At 46.8% G+C, this 19,365-nt stretch overlaps 1 protein-coding gene across 1 annotated transcript in view; it reads left to right on the top strand.

The window, feature by feature from the left end:
* MYO10 (myosin X) overlaps positions 1-18,678 on the top strand; it is a 214,682-nt gene extending 196,004 nt beyond the window's left edge. Inside the window, 13 exon segments of the mRNA XM_036845816.1 lie at positions 2,724-2,817; positions 3,532-3,587; positions 5,323-5,465; positions 5,723-5,917; positions 6,979-7,136; positions 9,313-9,436; positions 9,865-10,162; positions 10,802-11,009; positions 11,704-11,840; positions 12,946-13,066; positions 13,485-13,937; positions 15,589-15,780; positions 17,210-18,678. Coding sequence (XP_036701711.1) covers positions 2,724-2,817; positions 3,532-3,587; positions 5,323-5,465; positions 5,723-5,917; positions 6,979-7,136; positions 9,313-9,436; positions 9,865-10,162; positions 10,802-11,009; positions 11,704-11,840; positions 12,946-13,066; positions 13,485-13,937; positions 15,589-15,780; positions 17,210-17,311 — 2,281 coding nt within the window. The 3' untranslated portion in view covers positions 17,312-18,678.
* Positions 18,679-19,365: the final 687 nt, after the last annotated feature.

Raw genomic sequence — 19,365 nt, 5'->3', positions numbered from 1 at the left:
TGGACATCACACGCATCACTCTTGAGCCTGCTGGCACCGAAAAGATTTCAGTTGATTTTCTAGTTGGGTTTTTCTCTTAGGATGGTTGAAGAACTGAGAGTCGGAAGAGATGGCTGTACTTGTCTCCTGGGGACTCTTTCACTGGGCACTGTGTTCCGTACAGTAAGCACACAGATTTCCAGCTTCACATGCCACTGGGGAGACCCCTTGTTATTTACACTCAGGCTTTTATTGTCACCGGCAGCATATGTAAATTGTGCTGCTACACACGGTTGAAAGCCACCCTCTGGAAGCTTCTGAGCTTTGAAAGGGAGCAGCTTCTGTTTGCTTAAGGGTTGAAAAAACAGGAACATTAACCCTTGGCTGTTTAAATAAATGCTAGGACTGTGGCGTTGGGAGGGTTGCTTAAGGCCTTGATAGTGAAGAATTCCGTCAGCTGGAACAGATAGTTAACACTTAGGGAACTTACTCTATTGCAGGCAGTGTTCCAGAATACTTGACATATGTTAACTCATTTCATTCTCACAACAACCCTATATAGGGTATCACTGTTATCCAGTTTTACAGAATAGGAGACTGAGGTACAGAGAAAAGGTAGTATAATCTGTAAAGTAATGCAAGCTCAATTCTATTGAATGGAGGCACAAAGCTTCCTAAGGAGCTTAGATTTTTGACTGAGCTCGGAGGACAGTGGTGTCCCTCATTGGCTGGGGCGAGTTGTCTGACTTTTCTGGACCTTGGTTTCCATCGTAGTGCTGAGATGTGGCACAAAATTAAGAACAACTGGTGTTTGCTCCTCAGTGTGATGCATGGCAGGGTCACACAGTGGAGCATCTGTCTCTCTTCCTGCTGCTTTGTGGGTGTGTAGGGTCACGTTGGAGACGCCTGTCATCCACGCTGAGCAATGCCAGAAAATACCTTCTAATTTATGAGGCTGACATCCTTGGGCCTGTGTTCTTCACTTTTCAGCTCAGAAAAATCACTAGAATCTTCTAGTGAGTTCTCGGGGCCTTTACGACCGACCCCTTGCCCTTTGAATGTTTCTGTGTTGATATAACACCATGGTAGCAGCATTAAGGGCAAAGAAAATAATTCTTCCCATGGGAACAAACTAAAACCCCGCTTGGGTCCATAAATTATGACACAAGCTGGAAAAACAAGCAGACCTGGAATTAGAGCCCCATCATTCCGTCTGGGACTCCTAGAGACCACGTGTGGTTTTTTGTGGTCCAGGGAATGCCCACAGCTTTTCAGCTGAATTATAGCCCCAGCTGTCCTGTCTGTTTTGTGCCATAATGAACCTGCTAAATTTAACATTTGGAATATTTTAGCCAAGGACTTCTTTTTGCCCTGACCAGTGGAACACGTTTTTAAAAATTACTTTTCAGATTTCAAGTTGCGCTTGATTTAAGGGGAGAGGTTTGTATTAAGGGGATCACCTGTATAGATGGAAAGCACAGCAAATTTTTATTTTGGGTGTGGGTGTGTCTGATCCCATGTGGCCTACATTTTGAATGTATGTGTTGTTCAGTGTTCGATTTCGGATATTTTTGAGCTTTATAAAGCAATGACTGAAGTCTTGCCTTTGGGTTAACCAGAATTGATGAACCAATTTATATTAAGATGTGTCCCTTGGTCTCCCTAAGAGTCTGTATAAGTTGAGTATTTTCAAGCTCTTGGTTACGTCTTGCTCCTTCAGGAATCACAGGAGATAGATTTTAGTGCTTTGCTGTAAATAACTTACATGACTTACCTTTAAATATAGGTATTAATTTTTTACTTAAATATCCCATTGGGTACCAAGTACTTTCTCCTCTGCCTTAGTTGTAGGAGTATGTGTATGTGTCTGCTAAGCCCCCTCCAGGAGGAGGATGTCCTAGAATCTCTCTCACATTTGGTACCTCTCACTTCAGTTGCTTAATAAATGATGGATGGATGAACTGACAGAGAGGGGAGATATTCATGGTCATTTTCCTCAAGCACGTACTGTGTTTCTAGTTACCTCATGACTTTTGTTGTGCTTGACTTTTCTGGAGTTGACACGTTTTCTTTTATTATCTGATTCTAATGTGGCTGCAAGTGAGAAAGCTCATTTGAAATGAAGATGGAAGAGTTCTCTGGTCAAAATAATTTTCTACTTTCTTCTACTCCAGGCAGTTGTTTTCTATTTCCAGCTCCTGTGGTTTTATTCACTTAAGTGGAAATCCTATCAGGTGGTTGGAAACCCCACCTGGGAATGAGCAGGGAAAATAGACATCCAGTGGCCACCCTGAGATGATGCTCTTACATTATTGGCCTTCTTACCTGGGAATTTAAAATTGAGAAGGCACTTGAATATTCCCTAGGTTATAAATAATGTCTTCAGTAAAGACCCTTGATCGAAGTGTGTGGATAGAACTGAGGATTTCATTTTCTGCTGCCAATTTCTCTAGGAACTTATCATCATCATTATTAAATGTCTACTAAGGTTCTTGGGGCCAGAGGGAAAGGGTCTTCCCACTGATCTGAAGTTGCATCAGATGGTACTTAAAGGCACCTTGGCTCTTTCTCCTAACTTTGCTCCTCGGTATTATGAAACCCACATTTACCCGTGAGGAGTAGACATATTAAAGGAGAGTTGCCCAGAGGAGATGTCGTGTTCCCAGAGGATGTGGAGAAAGGGTGTCACTGTATTGCACGCGGAGGCTGGCCACCCCTTGACTGTTGCTCTCTCCTCCCCACAGCCAGTGGTTTAGCGTGCTGAGTCAGGTCCACGCATCCACGGACCAGGAGATTCGGGAGATGCATGATGAGCAGGCAAACCCACAGAACGCCGTGGTGCGTGAGCCTGGGTGGGGTGTGGAGGGAGGCGTCCCGACAGAGGGGACTGGGAATTTGTAGACAGTCTTTTTTTTTTTTTTTTTTTAATAAGAAACAGTATAATAATTAAAGAGAGAAACGGGAACATCTTGGTTAAAAATCATACAGAAAAACAGAATAAATTATAGAAGATTGTAAGTAGTAATAGATTACGATTCTCCCACCTCAAACAAAAAAAAATTCCAATTTTTATGAAACTGTGGAAGCCCATTACACTTTTCTCCAAAGGATATAGTGAATTCCAAATTGTATTCTTTCTGACATCACTGTATCCCAGACACATAAACAGAGCCACAAAATCATATTTCAGAGATAGTTTGATTTTCTCACAATTATAAAATTTGATGATAGATCATAGTGTAAATCAGAAAAGTTGTATGATTGAAAGACATTTGTAAACACCCTTCACTGAAAGTATTTTAGGAACAAGACAGAAGGATTCGTTTATACTTTATTTAATGAATGGACTGTAGATTTTGCCCTGTCTAGTGGCTGTCTGTACTGAATGAAGGGGGACGTTTCCTTAGATAACTACTGTTTTGCAGTTAACACACAAAGAAGGAGGCTTTTTTGTTTGCCTGTTTAGAGAGTCATCATCTAGGGGTGTTATCATGATGTGTGCTGTACTTGAATGGTTCTCTCAATGGTTCTCTGCTTTTCACTTCTTTCCAGGGCACTTTGGATGTGGGGTTAATTGATTCTGTGTGCGCCTCGGACAGCCCTGATAGGTAAGCTCAGGTGTGACTCTTAACAGAAGTAACTGCTGGATACCTGCGTGCGCCCACAGGCTCTATGCTCTGGGCTGGGGAATGACTCTAGGCTGTGTGTTCCCACCTGGTCAGCCCCAGCAATCAAAGACTTCCTTCTTGGTACCCAGTTTGACCTCATCCGAAGTCTTCCTCTCTCTGGGTGTCTTGGGAGTGTGGCAGGTTGGAGGGGTCAGGAGTAGGGGAGATCTTGGAAACCTTATTTAGACAGTCATACAGGGACAGACTTGGGACTCATACAGGATGAAAATGCCTGTATCCCAGCACAGGGGTGGGTGTAGTTCCCCTTTCTAAAATTTAATAATGAATTTGAAAAGGATTTTGATGGCAATTTATATGTGGAGTATTAATAAACTAAACCACAAACATTTATTTTCCTTGACATGCCTACCTGACCTGTGCCCTTAAAATAGCACGTGTTTGGTTTTGTTTTTTGAAGGCAGATCATCTTCGGTGACGGTCTCGGGGGTCTTTGTACCCAGTGACCTTCGCCTTTCCCATCTCTATTTTGCTTTGCAGCTTAGGAATTCTGAGTATGAACCAAAATTGACTTCTGCCTTCAATGACATAGCTTTGGAGAGAGAACAGAAATGTATTCAAATTGACACCAAAAATAGCATCTCCTGGGCCGAGTGAGAATTCCGGGGTGTCCATCGCCCCACCATTGACAAAGCCTCTTCTGAACCATAGGTTCTTTGTTTCTACTCGCCGCCCTGCACCTTCTCCTACCTGGCTCAGGAACCTTTAACACGTGTGTGTCACGTCAGTAATTAAAGCCCAGATGCTTGTTCTGACAGTCAAGTTCTGATCGGCGTCTCTCTCCTCCTAAACCCCTACATCAGGCAGGCTGGGCACGCGAGAACCTTCCATCCCTACCCAGGCTTTTCTGTCTTCCTCAAGTGCTCGCCTTTCTTCCTTCCCAACTACAGAAAACTCTTGTTTTTTAAGGAGCACCTGTCTGTCCATATTACAATCCTGTTCATCTTCCTTTTCCTTGAACTCTTGCAGTGCTTAACTTCAGCGAACATTTGAAAACTTGCAAGACATTGTTCACAGTCACTAGCTTCGACGATTAGGAATTAATATGAGCAAGGGCCTATGGGAGATTCAGGGCATTGCCAGCTAAAAAGAGATGCAGGAGAAAGAAAATTTCCATTATTAGGTTATCCCTGCCTGGGAAATGCACCCTTGTCAGATTGCATTGAAGGCATGGACCCAGGTGGCTCTTCGTACCAGGCATAATCAAGTGGGTGAGATGTTCCACTTACACCTATTTACTGACCTTCTGTTACTGGTATCTGACATTTCATTACCTACCCACAGAAATATTATCCAAAGCCATACCCAGAGGCAGGAAGAAATTTACTTTGGAGAGGCATCAAAAAAAAATTTTCCCTCGCGGTCACCTCAGTTAGCCTTCCTGGAACTGAATTTCATTTGGAAAGTTCAACATGAAGAAACGTTTTCCTTTCCAGGACCTTCAGAATGTGTTGCTCCAGGTTTAAAGGTTAATGAGGCATAAAATAAATCCTACAGAAATGAGCAAGGTTTGCCTTAACGTAAAATACAAGTAGCACTGCCGTTTTTATCCCTGTGACCCATAAGCTGGGAAAAAGGCGTGTAGTCTTGGGTCACACGGAGGTGGTGATTTCAGTGGAGCTAAGAGGTTTTGCTTGCTTCTCGCCCCACTGCTCAGACCCAACTCATTTGTGATCATCACGGCCAACCGGGTGCTTCACTGCAACGCGGACACGCCGGAGGAGATGCACCACTGGATAACACTGCTGCAGAGATCCAAGGGGGACACCAGAGTGGAGGGCCAGGAATTCATAGTGAGAGGTGATGCCACTGATGCTTTTTTACCTGGAGTTCTATTTTCATTTACACGGATATCTGCCACGTTTCCATTCTGAGTCACTTTTCCGAGTAATTTCGCCTCTTGACATTGTTAAAAATCACCAGCTAAGAAAGGATCGTGGCCGTTTGTAGCAGATCTATAGACATCTGAGCCATTTGTAAGCCGGATGCAAATTGTTACCTGGTATGTCATGCTGCTCATCCTAGTTTTGAGCTGACACTTCATTCTTTCTTTCCAGGGTGGTTGCACAAAGAAGTGAAAAACAGTCCGAAGATGTCTTCGCTGAAACTGAAGAAACGGTGGTTTGTGCTAACCCACAACTCCTTGGATTACTACAAGAGCTCGGAGAAGAATGCTCTGAAGTTGGGCACCCTGGTCCTCAACAGTCTCTGTTCGGTCGTCCCGCCGGACGAGAAGATCTTCAAGGAGACAGGTAAGCGGTGTGGTGTGCTCAGGGCTGGCTGGGCCTGAGACGTGGCCTGTCCAGTCATGGGAGGTGTGGGTTTGCTCAGAGCGAAGGAGTGAGCTTCCTACCTGGGGTGTTTACGTTCCCCGCCCCCCCCCCAAAAAATCTCTTTTGCTGATTTATCTTTTGAGGCTGTCTGTGGTCAGCTGTATGAACACTTGATATGTAAACCATAGTAAAGGGGGTCCTGATTTATTGGGTTGCAGAAAGATTCTCCTAAGGGCAAGGAGATGTAAACAGGCAAAAGTTTTCCTACAGGAAGCCTTATTTTTCTATGCCTGTGTTTTTGTCTTTCTCGCCGTTGTACCGTGAGAGTCATAATGCAGCCTAAAAAAGGTAAATCCTGACTGTCGGTGAACATAACCTAGCATAATAAAAAGCGGCCACGTAAGCTTTTTTTTTTCCCTTTCGGTATTAACAGAAGATGTTTCTAGGTTGTTTATTTTGATTTTTTGTTGCTAGTTGTGATTCTGTGCTTTTGAAATATAGTTCCTCCATTCAAAAAAATACTCATGTATTTTTTTACTGTAGTCACTCCATTCCACTTTCAGCTGGTTTCTGAACACCTGGACTGCTTCCTTGACACAATGGTTTCTTTTGAAGGGAGAATCTAAAGGAAAGGAAGACAAGGAACAGGAAGGGAAAAAGAAAGTCAGCAATCTGAGGGAAGAGTTTTCACTCTTGTTCCAGAGCCTTGAACTGGACTTTAGTTTACGCCTGTTCCTTCTTTGAGAGCAGACGTTACTAATTGTATATTTATTATAATTCTGGGCTTATCATTTTAATGTTTGTCTTCCCTTCGCAACTGTAAATTCCACGTGTCTTTGGGTACCTAGTGCAGTGCAGGGCAGGGCACGTGGAGGAAGTCAGCAAGCAGCTATTGAATTAATAAAGGGGCTCAGGTGGAGATGGCCTGGGTGCTGGATTTCTGGGACTCCGGTACGGGGACAGTACCCTGGTCCCGCAGGTTCATGCTGCCATGTGTGTGTGCGTGCGCGTGTGTGTGCGCACACGCGTTGCTGTTGCAGGCTACTGGAACGTCACTGTGTACGGACGCAAGCACTGCTATCGGCTCTACACCAAGCTGCTCAACGAGGCCACCAGGTGGTCCAGTGCCATTCAAAACGTGACGGACACCAAGGCCCCGATTGACACCCCGACCCAGCAGCTGATTCAGGATATCAAGGTGAGAGGGAGGGAGCCCAGCTCATAGTGGTTCACAGTAGCTCACAGGTTCTCACCACGGGAACATCAAGACGTCAGCGTTAGTCAAGCTTCATTTTCATTCTGTAATCAAAACTAACTCTTGGTTAATTTTGTGTTCGTGTATATCCTGGCTTTTAAAAATCTAAATGCTAGACTGCATTTAGAAAATGCAAAAATTGACATTAAATTGAAATTTGACCCTAAAATTATCTTGTCTATGGTGAGGTGTTACGTATCGCCACTGAGGCAAACCTGATTGTAGAGCTGTGTAGGCAGAGGGACAGTGGTCTGTAATTTGGGGTGTGGGGCTCCCCAGTCACAGGGACGTGGTGTGATCTGTGTTGGGGACAACCTGCATGTCGCAGGTTCCACTTGAGCCCAGGTTGGAGACCTTCTAGAAGTAACACAGTAATTCTACTTTCACTCTGCAGTTTCTAGATCACACAAGTGGATTCACTAAGAGGCCACATGGGTCTAGAAAGCTTGGACTCCTTATCAGGTGCCTCCAAACTCAGAGAAGAAGCTCCCAGGTCTCTGGACCAGCACTGAACTTGTTAAATTGTAATTTCCCGTTTATAAAGATTCGTGGCTGTGAGTGCATATCGAATGAATGAACAAGCAAACGAATGAACCATTAAATGGCAGCCATGAACAAGGATCACGGCACTCGTTTTCCAGGCATGGAAACGGAGACATGGGATATTCTGGTTGCATTGCTCACTTAGCTGGTCAGCCCCCGATGCAGAAGCAGGTCAAGGGAATTATTTTTATTCTGTTCCTCCAAGTTATCCATGTAGGCAGGTTCCCTATGCAAAGGAAAGAGCCAGAGCTGTGACAGAAAAGATGCCAGAATGATAGTGAAGCGGGTATTTATTTACTGAGGTACATCAAAGGAAATAAGCTAATTAGATCCAGGAGGCAAACTGCGCCTTTGTAAAGGTGGGAGAGGGTCTAATATATTGGTAGTGTATTATTGCCCACCAAATTCGAGTCAGCCTCTTGATTCCAAAATGATATGTTTTCTGGGTGTTTGGAGCCAAATTCCTGCAAGTCAGCTATCCTACAAACTGCAGAACTGTCCATGGAACCCAAGGAGCTTGAAACTAATAATGTCATTTCTAGTCTTAAAAAAATGAATTTGTTGCAGCATTCTTGTGAAAAGGGAGAGAAAAAAAGCACATATCAGCTGAACTTTCTCTTCAAAGCTATATCTTATTTACCCGTATATTTACTAAGTCATTGGAAAACAGACATTAGAGAGTAAATAGAGTTTTAAATGTGAAACAGTGCTTCTTAAGAAATGAGACAAATATATTTACTAATTCATTTGAAGTCAGACATTAAAAGAGTAAATAGAATTTTTGGATATGAAGCAATGCTTTTTAAGAAATGAGACAGGTTGCCCTAATTAAGTCCATACCAATTTTTTTAAGTAATTAAAACAGATTTCTTTCTGGTTTTCAATTGGGTATTACTGAAAAAGTTTCATAGCAGAAATGAACTTACCACGATAGAATGATTCATTGCCTCTCCTCCAACTTTTCTGTTGATTTAAAGTTCTAAAAGTAACGTTGGCTTTTTCAGATCCCAAATTAATGCTTTAGGAACATAAATACATGATGAAATTCTCTGAGAGGAGCTCTTAAATTTCAGGAGTGAGAAAGGAGGCCCAAGGAAGAACAGTCTCGCTGATAAGGTTAATTAACGTGTCGTTTTCAGGGAGAGGATACAAAAGACCAATGAGAGAGCTAGCAAAATGTGTTTTTAAAATGAATTATAGACAAGGATGACATGATTTGGCCAAATGATTTATGGCTAAATAATTAGCAAGAAAAGTTTAAATTTTTTCAGTATATGTAATTTCCAGAGAGAAGATTTTTCAATAACATGGGAAAATATGCAAATCAAAGAAAGAGAATGAGCTGTGTACGAAAAATGTGTGTGTGTGTGTGATTTGTCATCAAACGTGGCTTGTGGGTATCTTCGTGCTTGAGATGATTCACACTGGATTCCCACCTCCATCCCTAGGCTACAGGTGTTTTGTGACTTGTGAAAAACATTCTCGTTCAGGAGGATGCAGATGGCTTTGTCCTTTTACATGTACGATTCTTAGGGAAAGCCCACGAGCTTATCGTAACGGCTCTGTTCTTCTCAAGGAGAACTGCCTGAACGCGGACGTGGTGGAGCAGATCTATAAGCGGAACCCTATCCTGCGCCACACCCACCGGCCCCTGCACTCCCCACTCCTGCCCCTGCCCTACGGAGACATCAACCTCAACCGTGAGTCCCGCATTCCTCCTGGACCCAGGACACTGTGCTGTGGTTTCCCCGTTAACTCTTTAGCTCTATCATATTAGTGTTCGTTGGTTATAGTGATGTCAGTATTGTTGTAATTAAAAAACATGCCAGCACTCCCCAGGAGCGCAAAGTACCCTTAATCTACTGGAGAACCAGATCCTAAACAGTTGTCTTGCACGTCAAATGCGGAACCTGCTTGGCAACAGACCAGCTTTTCAGTAAGCATTATTGCGCAGTAAAATAGTTCAGTTACTTGTCCGCCTCTGTTTGGCTGATTCGAGTGTCCAGAGCACGTGGTGGGCACTGCTTCCTGAAATAGCTCTGGTCCCCGTTCCTGCCTCTTGTCTGCTGCTCAGAGTGTACCTTCTCCGAACCCCTCGGGTGACTCGGGTTTGTGGTGCTTCTCCTAGTGCTCAAAGACAAAGGCTACACGACACTTCAGGACGAAGCCGTCAAGGTATTCAATTCTCTCCAGCAGCTGGAGTCCATGTCTGACCCTACGCCCATCATCCAGGGCATCCTCCAGACAGGGCACGACCTCCGCCCTCTGCGAGACGAGCTATACTGCCAGCTCATCAAGCAGACCAACAAGGTGCCCCATCCGGGCAGCGTGGACAACCTGTGCAGCTGGCAGATCCTTACCTGCTTGAGCTGCACCTTCCTGCCCAGCCGGGGGATCCTCAAGTACCTCAAGTTCCACCTGAGAAGGTACGAGTGGCCCGGGCGGCGCTGCTCACGTCGGGAGCGCGGTGGACACGGTTCAGATAAGCTGGACCTGGAACAGAAGACACCTCGTGTGGGTCGGGCTCCTAGGTCACCCGAGCTTTCTTACGGGGCACAGACGACCTTCTTCTCTCTAAGCCACACGGGGCTGATCCAGGGACAGGTCCCTTTGGGTGTAGTGTCCTGAAGTGTAGGACGTTGATAAATTTAATTACCACTACTCTATATAAACAGGGAAAAAAAGAAAACAGACCTTGGATATTTGTTCCAGATCAAACAGGTAGAGGCTGTCTGATTCAGCTTCTGATTAACTGTGGAAAAAGGATTTTCATGCAATAGTATGAGGCATGTGGCTCTTTCAAATATAATAGCTCTGCAGAGGTCAGCTAGTAGCAGAAGTTGCTCCCGGTCATACTTGGGCTCTTTTTGGATTTTCTCTCTCTCTTTCTTTTCTTTTTTTTTTTGGTCTTTAAACAGCACAGGATGTGCTAGGGAAGCGGCTGGCGTTTGCTCTGCGCTGGGACCCCATTCACCGTGTTGGTCTGCAGCACGTTGAAGCCGCCGGGCTCCCCGTAGCCAGCCATCCTCAAATCTTGCAATTAACAGTTAGTGTTTGGCTCCTAGGATACGGGAACAGTTTCCAGAAACCGAGATGGAAAAATACGCCCTCTTCATTTACGAATCTCTCAAGAAAACCAAATGCAGAGAGTTTGTGCCTTCCCGAGATGAAATTGAAGCTCTGATCCATCGGCAGGAGATGACGTCCACAGTGTATTGCCACGGCGGGGGCTCCTGCAAGATCACTATCAGCTCCCACACCACAGCCGGGGAGGTGAGGGAGAGACCCAGCTGCCCACGTGCTTACTTACGTCAGGAAAACTGGGCGCAGTTAGGCTGGCTGTCGTGCACAGTTGTGGCTGGCATAGCGCAGCTGCTCAGTAACCAAGGAAACAGACGTAATCCTGCTCATCCAAGAAGCAGTCGATACCTAGTAGAGACTGCGGACCTGACTCAGATACGTCCGCTCTGACAAGGGTTTAGCCTCTCACTTCTGCAGTGTTTTTCTGTTGGCCGCACAAATGTCTAGCACGTTGGGTCAGGTGAACATGTTTTCATTTTTCCTTCTTTTTTCAATTTAAACTTAGTACCATAAAACCAATTGGCTAAAAGGAATAGTGCAGTTAAAACCCGGAAAAGCTGGTGGAGCAGAAATATCAGTGGTAATCGCTATGAGTTCGTGAATTTATCAGGCAAACGGGCTTTAGTTTTCATGCGCTTACGGGTTTGCAAGAAACCGGCCAGCATCTGCCCCTAGCTCTGGGCAGAATAACCTGTGTTCTCTTTGGCAAGGAAGAGAGAGAACTGATTTCAAGAGAACCAGGGAAAACGGCGCCTTGGAGATTCCACACGCGACAGCGTTGGGAGGTTGCTTGGACCCTCACTTTTGCTGGCAGCTCCCTCTGGGTTCTGATGAAGGCACATTCTAGAACCACAGCTTTGGAAGCTGAAGTCCCCGTGTTTTCCAGGTGGTGGAGAAGCTGATCCGAGGCCTGGCCATGGAGGACAGTAGGAACATGTTTGCGCTCTTTGAGTACAACGGACACGTCGATAAAGCCGTCGAAAGCCGCACCATTGTAGCAGATGTATTAGCAAAGTTTGAAAAGTAAGTTCCTTCTCCCCGAAGTGCCAGCAGATTAGAGGAAAGACGTTAAGAGCAAGAGGGTTTGAACTTCGATTCCATTTTTGGCTTCAGGGTACATTTGAGTTCATCTCATTTTACGTGTGTTAAAGCATATTTAATTTCTCATCTCTCTCTGCTGCCTGTTTCTCTTGATTCCTAGAGAGAGCCACTGTCTCAAATAGGATTCACCCCATCATTGATCCTCTACCCCGTTCTTTCTCTCGGTGTCCTGCTGTCACCATTGTCTTGGAATTTTCTGATTCTCAGATTTTCACTTGTCATTAGCTTTGAAGCTGGGCGAGTAGGCAGAAGCCAACTTATAAACTCTTCAAACTGCATTTTCTATCTCTTGGACCTAAAATATTCACATCCCCCAGGTAACACAAAAGATATTCCTTCTTTAGCATGACGCCAGTACCAATGACGAGACTCCAGCAGGGCTGGGCCCTGCCCCTCCCCAGCTGCCTAAGGGGCAGGAGCAGCTTTAACTAAGAAATGTGGCAGGGGACCACGAGGTTTAGAACAGCCCCAAACTTCCAAGTCCCGGAGGAAGTGACATCCTCTCCTCAGGGTGGGCCTGGTCTAAGTGCTTTGTTGGAAATAAACCAAAATGGGGGGTAGGGGGGAAGAGGGATATTCCTACTTTATGTAAACATAGCCTCCCAAATGTTCATGTCAATTTTTGTAAATATTATTATAGTTTGAGAATCGGCAAAGGGAATGAAGGAATAGGCTTTGTTTCTTTGCTTTCTATGCGTAGCTAGGACTAACCAGACCGGGACCCTCGGGAAATACTTGTTAGCTCGGTTTACCTGAAGGCTGCCTGTTTATTGTCTTAAAGTAAAACTAGGATGAAAGTGTGTTTTTCACCTCTGGGTAAATAAAATTAGCAGGGAACTCTGATAAGCTTCACTCTGGCTCTATTTTCTTTCCCGCCATCCCCATCTCCACCCTCTCTGCTATCTGAGCACAGATAGGATGTCTGAATCCTTGCCGAGAATTCACCATATGCAGTGAACTCCCTGTGGGTCACCCATGGCCCATTTCTCATTTTGCTTTCTGAGTCTCTCTCGACTTCCGTCTGTAGGCTGGCTGCCACATCAGAGGTGGGTGACCAGCCCTGGAAATTCTACTTCAAACTTTACTGCTTCCTGGACACAGACAACGTGCCAGAAGACAGCGTGGAATTTGCATTCATGTTTGAACAGGTACATGGAGCTCTTGGGCTCCTTTGCAGACGAGCAGGGGTGAAACCCGTTCATACCCCTCGTACATTAACCGCTAGTCCTTGGAAATCACGCGTGGCAGTAGAATTCCCAGCTTGGACAGGGTCAGCTGCTCTTTCATTCACTTGTAGAAGGAAACTTCTACACTTATTATATGAACTCCTGGGCCAGGAACTGTTCTAGTTGGGGCAGGGGAGAGGGTACGGGGGGAGCAATAAGAAATAAGGTAGATACACGTGTTCAGTGGTGTCCATGCGAGGGAGAACCTTAAGGCAGCACGGGAGGGTTAGGGTACAGTTTCACGGAAGGTGGCCTTTGATGGAACAAGGGAGCAAGCCAGGCGGGCAGGGTGTCGCACAGCCGTGCCCGGCCCATAGCGCCGCTGACCGCCTCGTTGCAGGCCCACGAAGCCGTCATCCACGGCCACTACCCGGCCCCCGAGGAGAACCTGCAGGTCCTGGCTGCCCTGCGGCTGCAGTACCTGCAGGGCGATTACGCGCCGCTCGCCGCGGTGCCGCCCCTGGAGGAGGTCTACTCGCTGCAGAGACTCAAGACCCGCATCAGCCAGTCCACCAAGAGCTTCGCACCGTGGGAGCGGCTGGAGAAGCGGCGCACGAGCTTCCTGGAGGGGACGCTGCGCCGGAGCTTCCGGACGGGGGCCGCGGTGCGGCAGAAGGCGGAGGCGGAGCAGATGCTGGACATGTGGGTCCAGGAGGAGGTCTCGTCCGCGCGGGCCAGCGTCGTCGACAAGTGGAGGAAGTTTCAGGGGATGAGCCAGGAGCAGGCCATGGCCAAGTACATGGCCCTGATCAAGGAGTGGCCCGGGTACGGCTCGACGCTCTTTGATGTGGAGGTGAGAGCTGCCCGCCGCTTCTTGGACCAGGTGGCACCGGGGTCTGTACGACCACCATGACCATGGTCAGGTTCATGGGGAGGGGGGACCTGGTGGAACACTTGGCTCTCTCAGCCTCTCTTTTTAGAGCCCCCAGATTTTACCCTTCACACCCGCCACCCACCCAAAGTTTTCTTCCTCCTTTACAGTAAATGCTCTCGTAATGTTAGAAGTGAGTGGAAAATTAAGGTGTCATCTATTCTTAAATAATTTCTGGTTCTTTCTTATTCAAGCTATAGCCCCAACGAAAAAGTGCTGGTAAAAATCTGCAGTTAAGTTTAAAAAGAAATTTTTTTGGAACTGTGTCCATAAAATGAGAAATTTTGGATAGCCTTGGATTTTACATTTTTATCTTTTTCCCATGACTGTTTGAAGGGAAGAATTTCTACTTCACAATTTGAATTTGGCTAAATTCACATCAACCCAGTACTGATTCATATCTTTTTTTTTTTTTAAGTAGACCATTTATTGAAAGAAAATCTTACTGATGATTGAGATCGAGGCTTGGCAAACTGCAGCCCGTGGGCCAAATCCTGCCTGCCCCTTTTTTTGTAAAAAAAGTTTTATTGGAACACAGCAGGGCTCATTCCTTTACATATTTTTCTCTGGCTGCTTTTACACTGAAATGGCAGAGTTGAGTACGTGTGACAGAGACCACAAAGCCTAAAGTATTCACTCTCTGTCCCCTAACAGATAAGTTTGCCAACCCTTGGTCTAGATAAACCAACCCTTGGTCTGTTTTTCTTATGATCATAATCATTCAGCATGTTATCTGATGACTTTTAAATGAGGCTCTGTAAAAAAAATCTAAATGTTGATCATATATTCCAAGATCCTTTCGTGACTTTTCATTGGATGCTATCTTTGGGTTGGTTGGTTGGTTGGTTGATTCAATTACATTTGTTTTTAAGTATAAATCAGATGCTTTGTACAAGTACTTCCTCTTTTGTGTCACCAGTGTGTCTCCCTCCTGATTCCCATGGCCCTGGGTTGTCATCCCCTATAGCCCGGCTCTTATTTTCCTCCACTGATCCATGCGGGAAGGTCTGTTGTTAAACCAGTGAGATCAACCACCACACGCACTAAAGGTCCTTGCTGCTCCTTGTCACGAGACGTGTTTTTCAAGAGGAGCCCAAACTGCTCGGCACAGATTGGGAGAATTTCCCTCTGTGATCCTAGATTTTGTATTTGAAGAATAATCATCCAAAACAGGCTGGGGAGGCAGAACTAGAGATAGAAGAGAGTAGCCCTGGCTCGAGCTGCTTGATTCACTGGGGAATCATTGTCAAGTTCCACGGCTACGGCCACCTCCGCGTAGCTAATTCAGATGGCCAGGAGGGTGAAGATGCTGAGAGGTGGAGAGTCCAAGCAAGATGTTGGATTTACCAAGTAGGATTCCCCAAATGCACAGGATTGATCAGCCGGTCAGAAATCCATCAAGGCAGCCAAAGAGCCACCATTTCTCATACCTTGTATTTCAGTTCCCCCAGCATAAGGACACACTGAATGCACTCAGCATTCTTTGCAGAGTGCTGGACTCAGAGCCTCTCTTGTGGTTTCTATGTTCTGTTTCTAACGTTTATGATCTCTTACACTAACTCTTGCCCCACAGTGCAAGGAAGGCGGCTTTCCCCAGGACCTCTGGCTGGGCGTCAGCGCAGACGCCGTGTCTGTCTACAAGCGCGGGGAGGGGAGACCGTTGGAAGTCTTCCAGTACGAGCACATTCTCTCCTTCGGGGCCCCCCTGGCCAACACGTACAAGATCGTCGTCGATGAGAGGGAGCTGCTCTTTGAAACCAGTGAGGTAAGAGGCAAATCTTTCAACCGTGGCCTTGACAAAATAGGTAAACAACACCCCGTTTCCTGATGCCTTTGACCAAGTAATTTTATTTGGATATTTCGCTTTTAAGATACAGGAAGATACAGCATGGTGTTCCCTCCCCAGCTGCAGGTTTCTCACAGGCCAAAATCTGACAGCCCCACATTTGTTCTGTGTACCTTTGCAACAGAGAAATTTGGTTCCCTTGTACCCTTGTGGGAAAAGAAGAGAAAGGCCAGTGATATAGAGGTCCAAAAAAATATATATATATATATAGCTTGGCAATAAAGCCTCGTGAAACTTACTAGACGAGGTGGCAGTGGATCGCAGCTGTGAGACGTGGGTCTGGCAGTGTCCGCGGAGCAGGAGGGAGCGAACGGCAGAGCGTCCCGGACAGAGCTACTTCTAGCTCACAAAAAAATCACAAAAAACACCTCTATATATATATGCCACCCCGCTCCAAAGCGTAAGATGTAGTGATAATAATAACGATGATACAAGAAGCCTGTCGAGGTCTCCACATAGGGAGCTGCTAACAAGCCAAGGTGGGAAACGGGCATGAATCGCACGCTGCCCGTTTGGCTGTTGGCGTACAGTGATGGAGAGGAGGTGCTCTGCAGGAGGGCGGAAAGAGGTGGGGCTTTGACTGGAGGGCCCCAGGCGCCAGGCTGCCGGGTTTGCACAACTCCAGTAAACAGCGCGGAACTGCCGTGGGCTCTTTGATTGTGTGTGATGTGTAACAGCAGTGCTTTTGCAAACAGTGTGGGGTGGGATTGGAAGGGAAGAGACATCAGGGAAGTGGGAGCCAGCTAGGATGTCTTCACAGGGACTCAGGCCAGCCATCAGGAGGGACGGGCCAGAAGGGGTGGCAGTGAACGCACCCTGAAATAGCTACTGCTGGGCTCTCGGAGCTGGCAGGGAGCAGAACGGGCGCACGAGGCTCTGCCAGCTCCTCGGGCCTCAGCTCTGTGTCTCCAGCTGCATCACGAGGTTTTGACCAGCACGATAGGATGCAGTCTTTAAAAGCTGTGATTGTGGGCTCTGTCGTGTACCCGTATTTTCAGTGGGGACAGCGATCCCAGCCCTGATCCTACCCACACACTGTAGTGTCATCGGGTGAGGGGCTTTTCATCGTGCAAAATCGTGGTTACATCAGGCAACCACCAGGTGGCACACGTGATACGTGGAAAGGCCACGAGTCCCCCTTCTACCCAACGAGGAATAGGGAAAAGCAGCTCTAACTCCTGGCTCCGTACACAGCCTGCGCCGTGGCTTCGCACGGCAGGCTGGTGGCTTTTGCTGGGAGGACGGGCCCCCGCCTGCCCACGCTGGGCAGAGGATGTCTGGTTGTCAGCCTGGGTCCCCTGGCCCCTCGGAAACTTGTGACCGTGGGCCGATTCTGCTCCCCCGGCAGGTGGTGGACGTGGCCAAGCTCATGAAAGCCTACATCAGCATGATCGTGAAGAAGCGCTACAGCACCTCGCGCTCCGTGAGCAGCCAGGGCAGCTCCAGGTGAAGGTGGCCGTGAGTCCCCGTGATTGAGCATCTCCACGTGCCGCCCCCTCGGCCCCAGCCGGCTCCTGCACCTGCAGCCCAAGGCGAGGCTGCCCAGGCTTTCCAGAAGCCCCTCGTCGGAGGGCGGTGTCTCGGGGGACCTTCCGTCCTGTCCACTCCGGTGATCAGTGTCTCAAGCTGTCGACCCAGTTCCCGAAGCTTTACTTCTTTTAGATGACACATGCCTTAAAGAGAGAGGAAACGAAACCCACGCTGCCACCAAAGCAGCCAGAAGTGCCTTAACTTGTGGAACCGACACTAATCCACCTTAACTGTGCTACTGAAGAGAAATGCTTTCCCTCCCTTTTAGGGGAGACGTGCTAAGCTTGAGGGGGGATGGAGGAGGGGCATTGATCCATCTATTCTGCACTAACCTCCCAGCCTGATTTCCCCCGGGAGGGAAGGTGAGGGAGTGGGGAGGGGGGACGGAGGGCAAGAGGACGGTCTATTCTAGTTGGAGTGCTGCTGGCAGCCTTCCTCACGGACAGGTATTAACTTTTTCTCTGTGTTTCATCTTTTAAGTGCACGCGCCTGCCCGTGTACGCATGTGTCCATAAACCCATCACTTGCATCGTTGTTCCATGAGCATTGAAAGCAAAGGGAAAGAGGATGTGCAATGGCGTGACGTCTGTATATTTGAATAGTTCAGAGAGAGTCATCAGCTGTTACTTTACAAGGTGGTTTTATTAACAACCCGGAACCCTGGAGTTTCCTGTCTTTGCTGTATTCCGAGAGTCACATTTTGACTCCAGTTTTGTTTCACGTGTAGCAAAGTCTGCAATCTGCGTCTGCTGTATTATAAACAGATATGCAGCCTACAGGTAACTGTATTTATAAACCACTCTTAAACAGCTGGCTCCAGGGCTGTTTTTAGAACTGTATGAAGGCATTTTGGAGTCTTTAGTTTCTATGAGATTTAAGTTAAAAAATGTTTCTTGGAAGGTTAGCTCGTATCACTCTGGGTAGATTGCAACATAACCATGTTGGAATATGGGGGAAAGATGCTACCTTCCTTGAAAGCATAACACATGAGTGGATCTTTAAAGGACCCTGACGTTCAATGCTGAGGTTTTAATAAAATACACACCTATTTTATCCCACGTGTATAATGGTGGTCTGAACAAGGCCCCTGTAAATAAATCAGCATTTTGACCAGAAGAAAAATAATCTGGTCTTGGACTTCTATTTTTATACAGAGAAGTTGTAAAGACTTAGGCCAACTAAGTCTACCCACAAAGAAAAAGGAAATTTGCCTTACCCCTATGGACAGCCATGCGGAATCATTGTTTGTTGGCTCAAGAAAGTCTGACAATAAAAGATATTAGTTAACATGCAGTGTAATTTCTTTATGGGGCAGCTCTAAATACCATATGGACTTTGTTTTTGTTGGGTTTTGGTTTTAATACTTCGGGCTTCAAAGGGTTGAAGCTGTGTGTTTCATGCACTTGATCACCAGGTCTAAAAGCAAACACATATAGACATCTCAGCTGCTTTTTTAGACACAGAGCATGACTCCAAGAAAGCTGAGAAGGTAAAAGACCAGGTTTGATGAAATCACAGAAATCTAAGGACTTGAATTGTGGGTGTCGGAACGCCTCCTGTAGCTGAGCCCCAAGATGCATGATGGCGAAGTCATGGTCCTACATCCACTGGCAGCCCTGATCACTGTGAGCAGAATACAGGGGGCGCTTGTTTAGCGACCCATTTACCCAAAGAACCAGCCGGGGACGTGGGTCTCACCTGCACAGGCCCCTCGGCCAGACACAGCACATGAGCAGCACCAAGCCCCTCTGTCCCTCTCTAACCGCTGTGTGTCCTTGTGTCCGGGAGCCCCCTCTTCCCGCTCCACAGGGATTGAGAGACGACCTAAAGCCAGGTGCTGCCCCAGCACCTGTGGCCTCGAGGTGACGACAGGGAAGGTGAGCTAAGACTCGGATATTTTGTTGTTGTCTTTGTTTTCATTTCAGGCCCCGCGAGCAGCTGGCAGAAGTGCCTTTTCCACTGCCCACCACTCAG

This window comes from Balaenoptera musculus, chromosome 3 (assembly GCF_009873245.2).
Source record: "Balaenoptera musculus isolate JJ_BM4_2016_0621 chromosome 3, mBalMus1.pri.v3, whole genome shotgun sequence".
In the NCBI taxonomy this organism is placed as follows: domain Eukaryota; kingdom Metazoa; phylum Chordata; class Mammalia; order Artiodactyla; family Balaenopteridae; genus Balaenoptera; species Balaenoptera musculus.
Note: the sequence above shows the minus strand (reverse complement) of the source record. Positions and strands in the feature narration are given on the sequence as shown.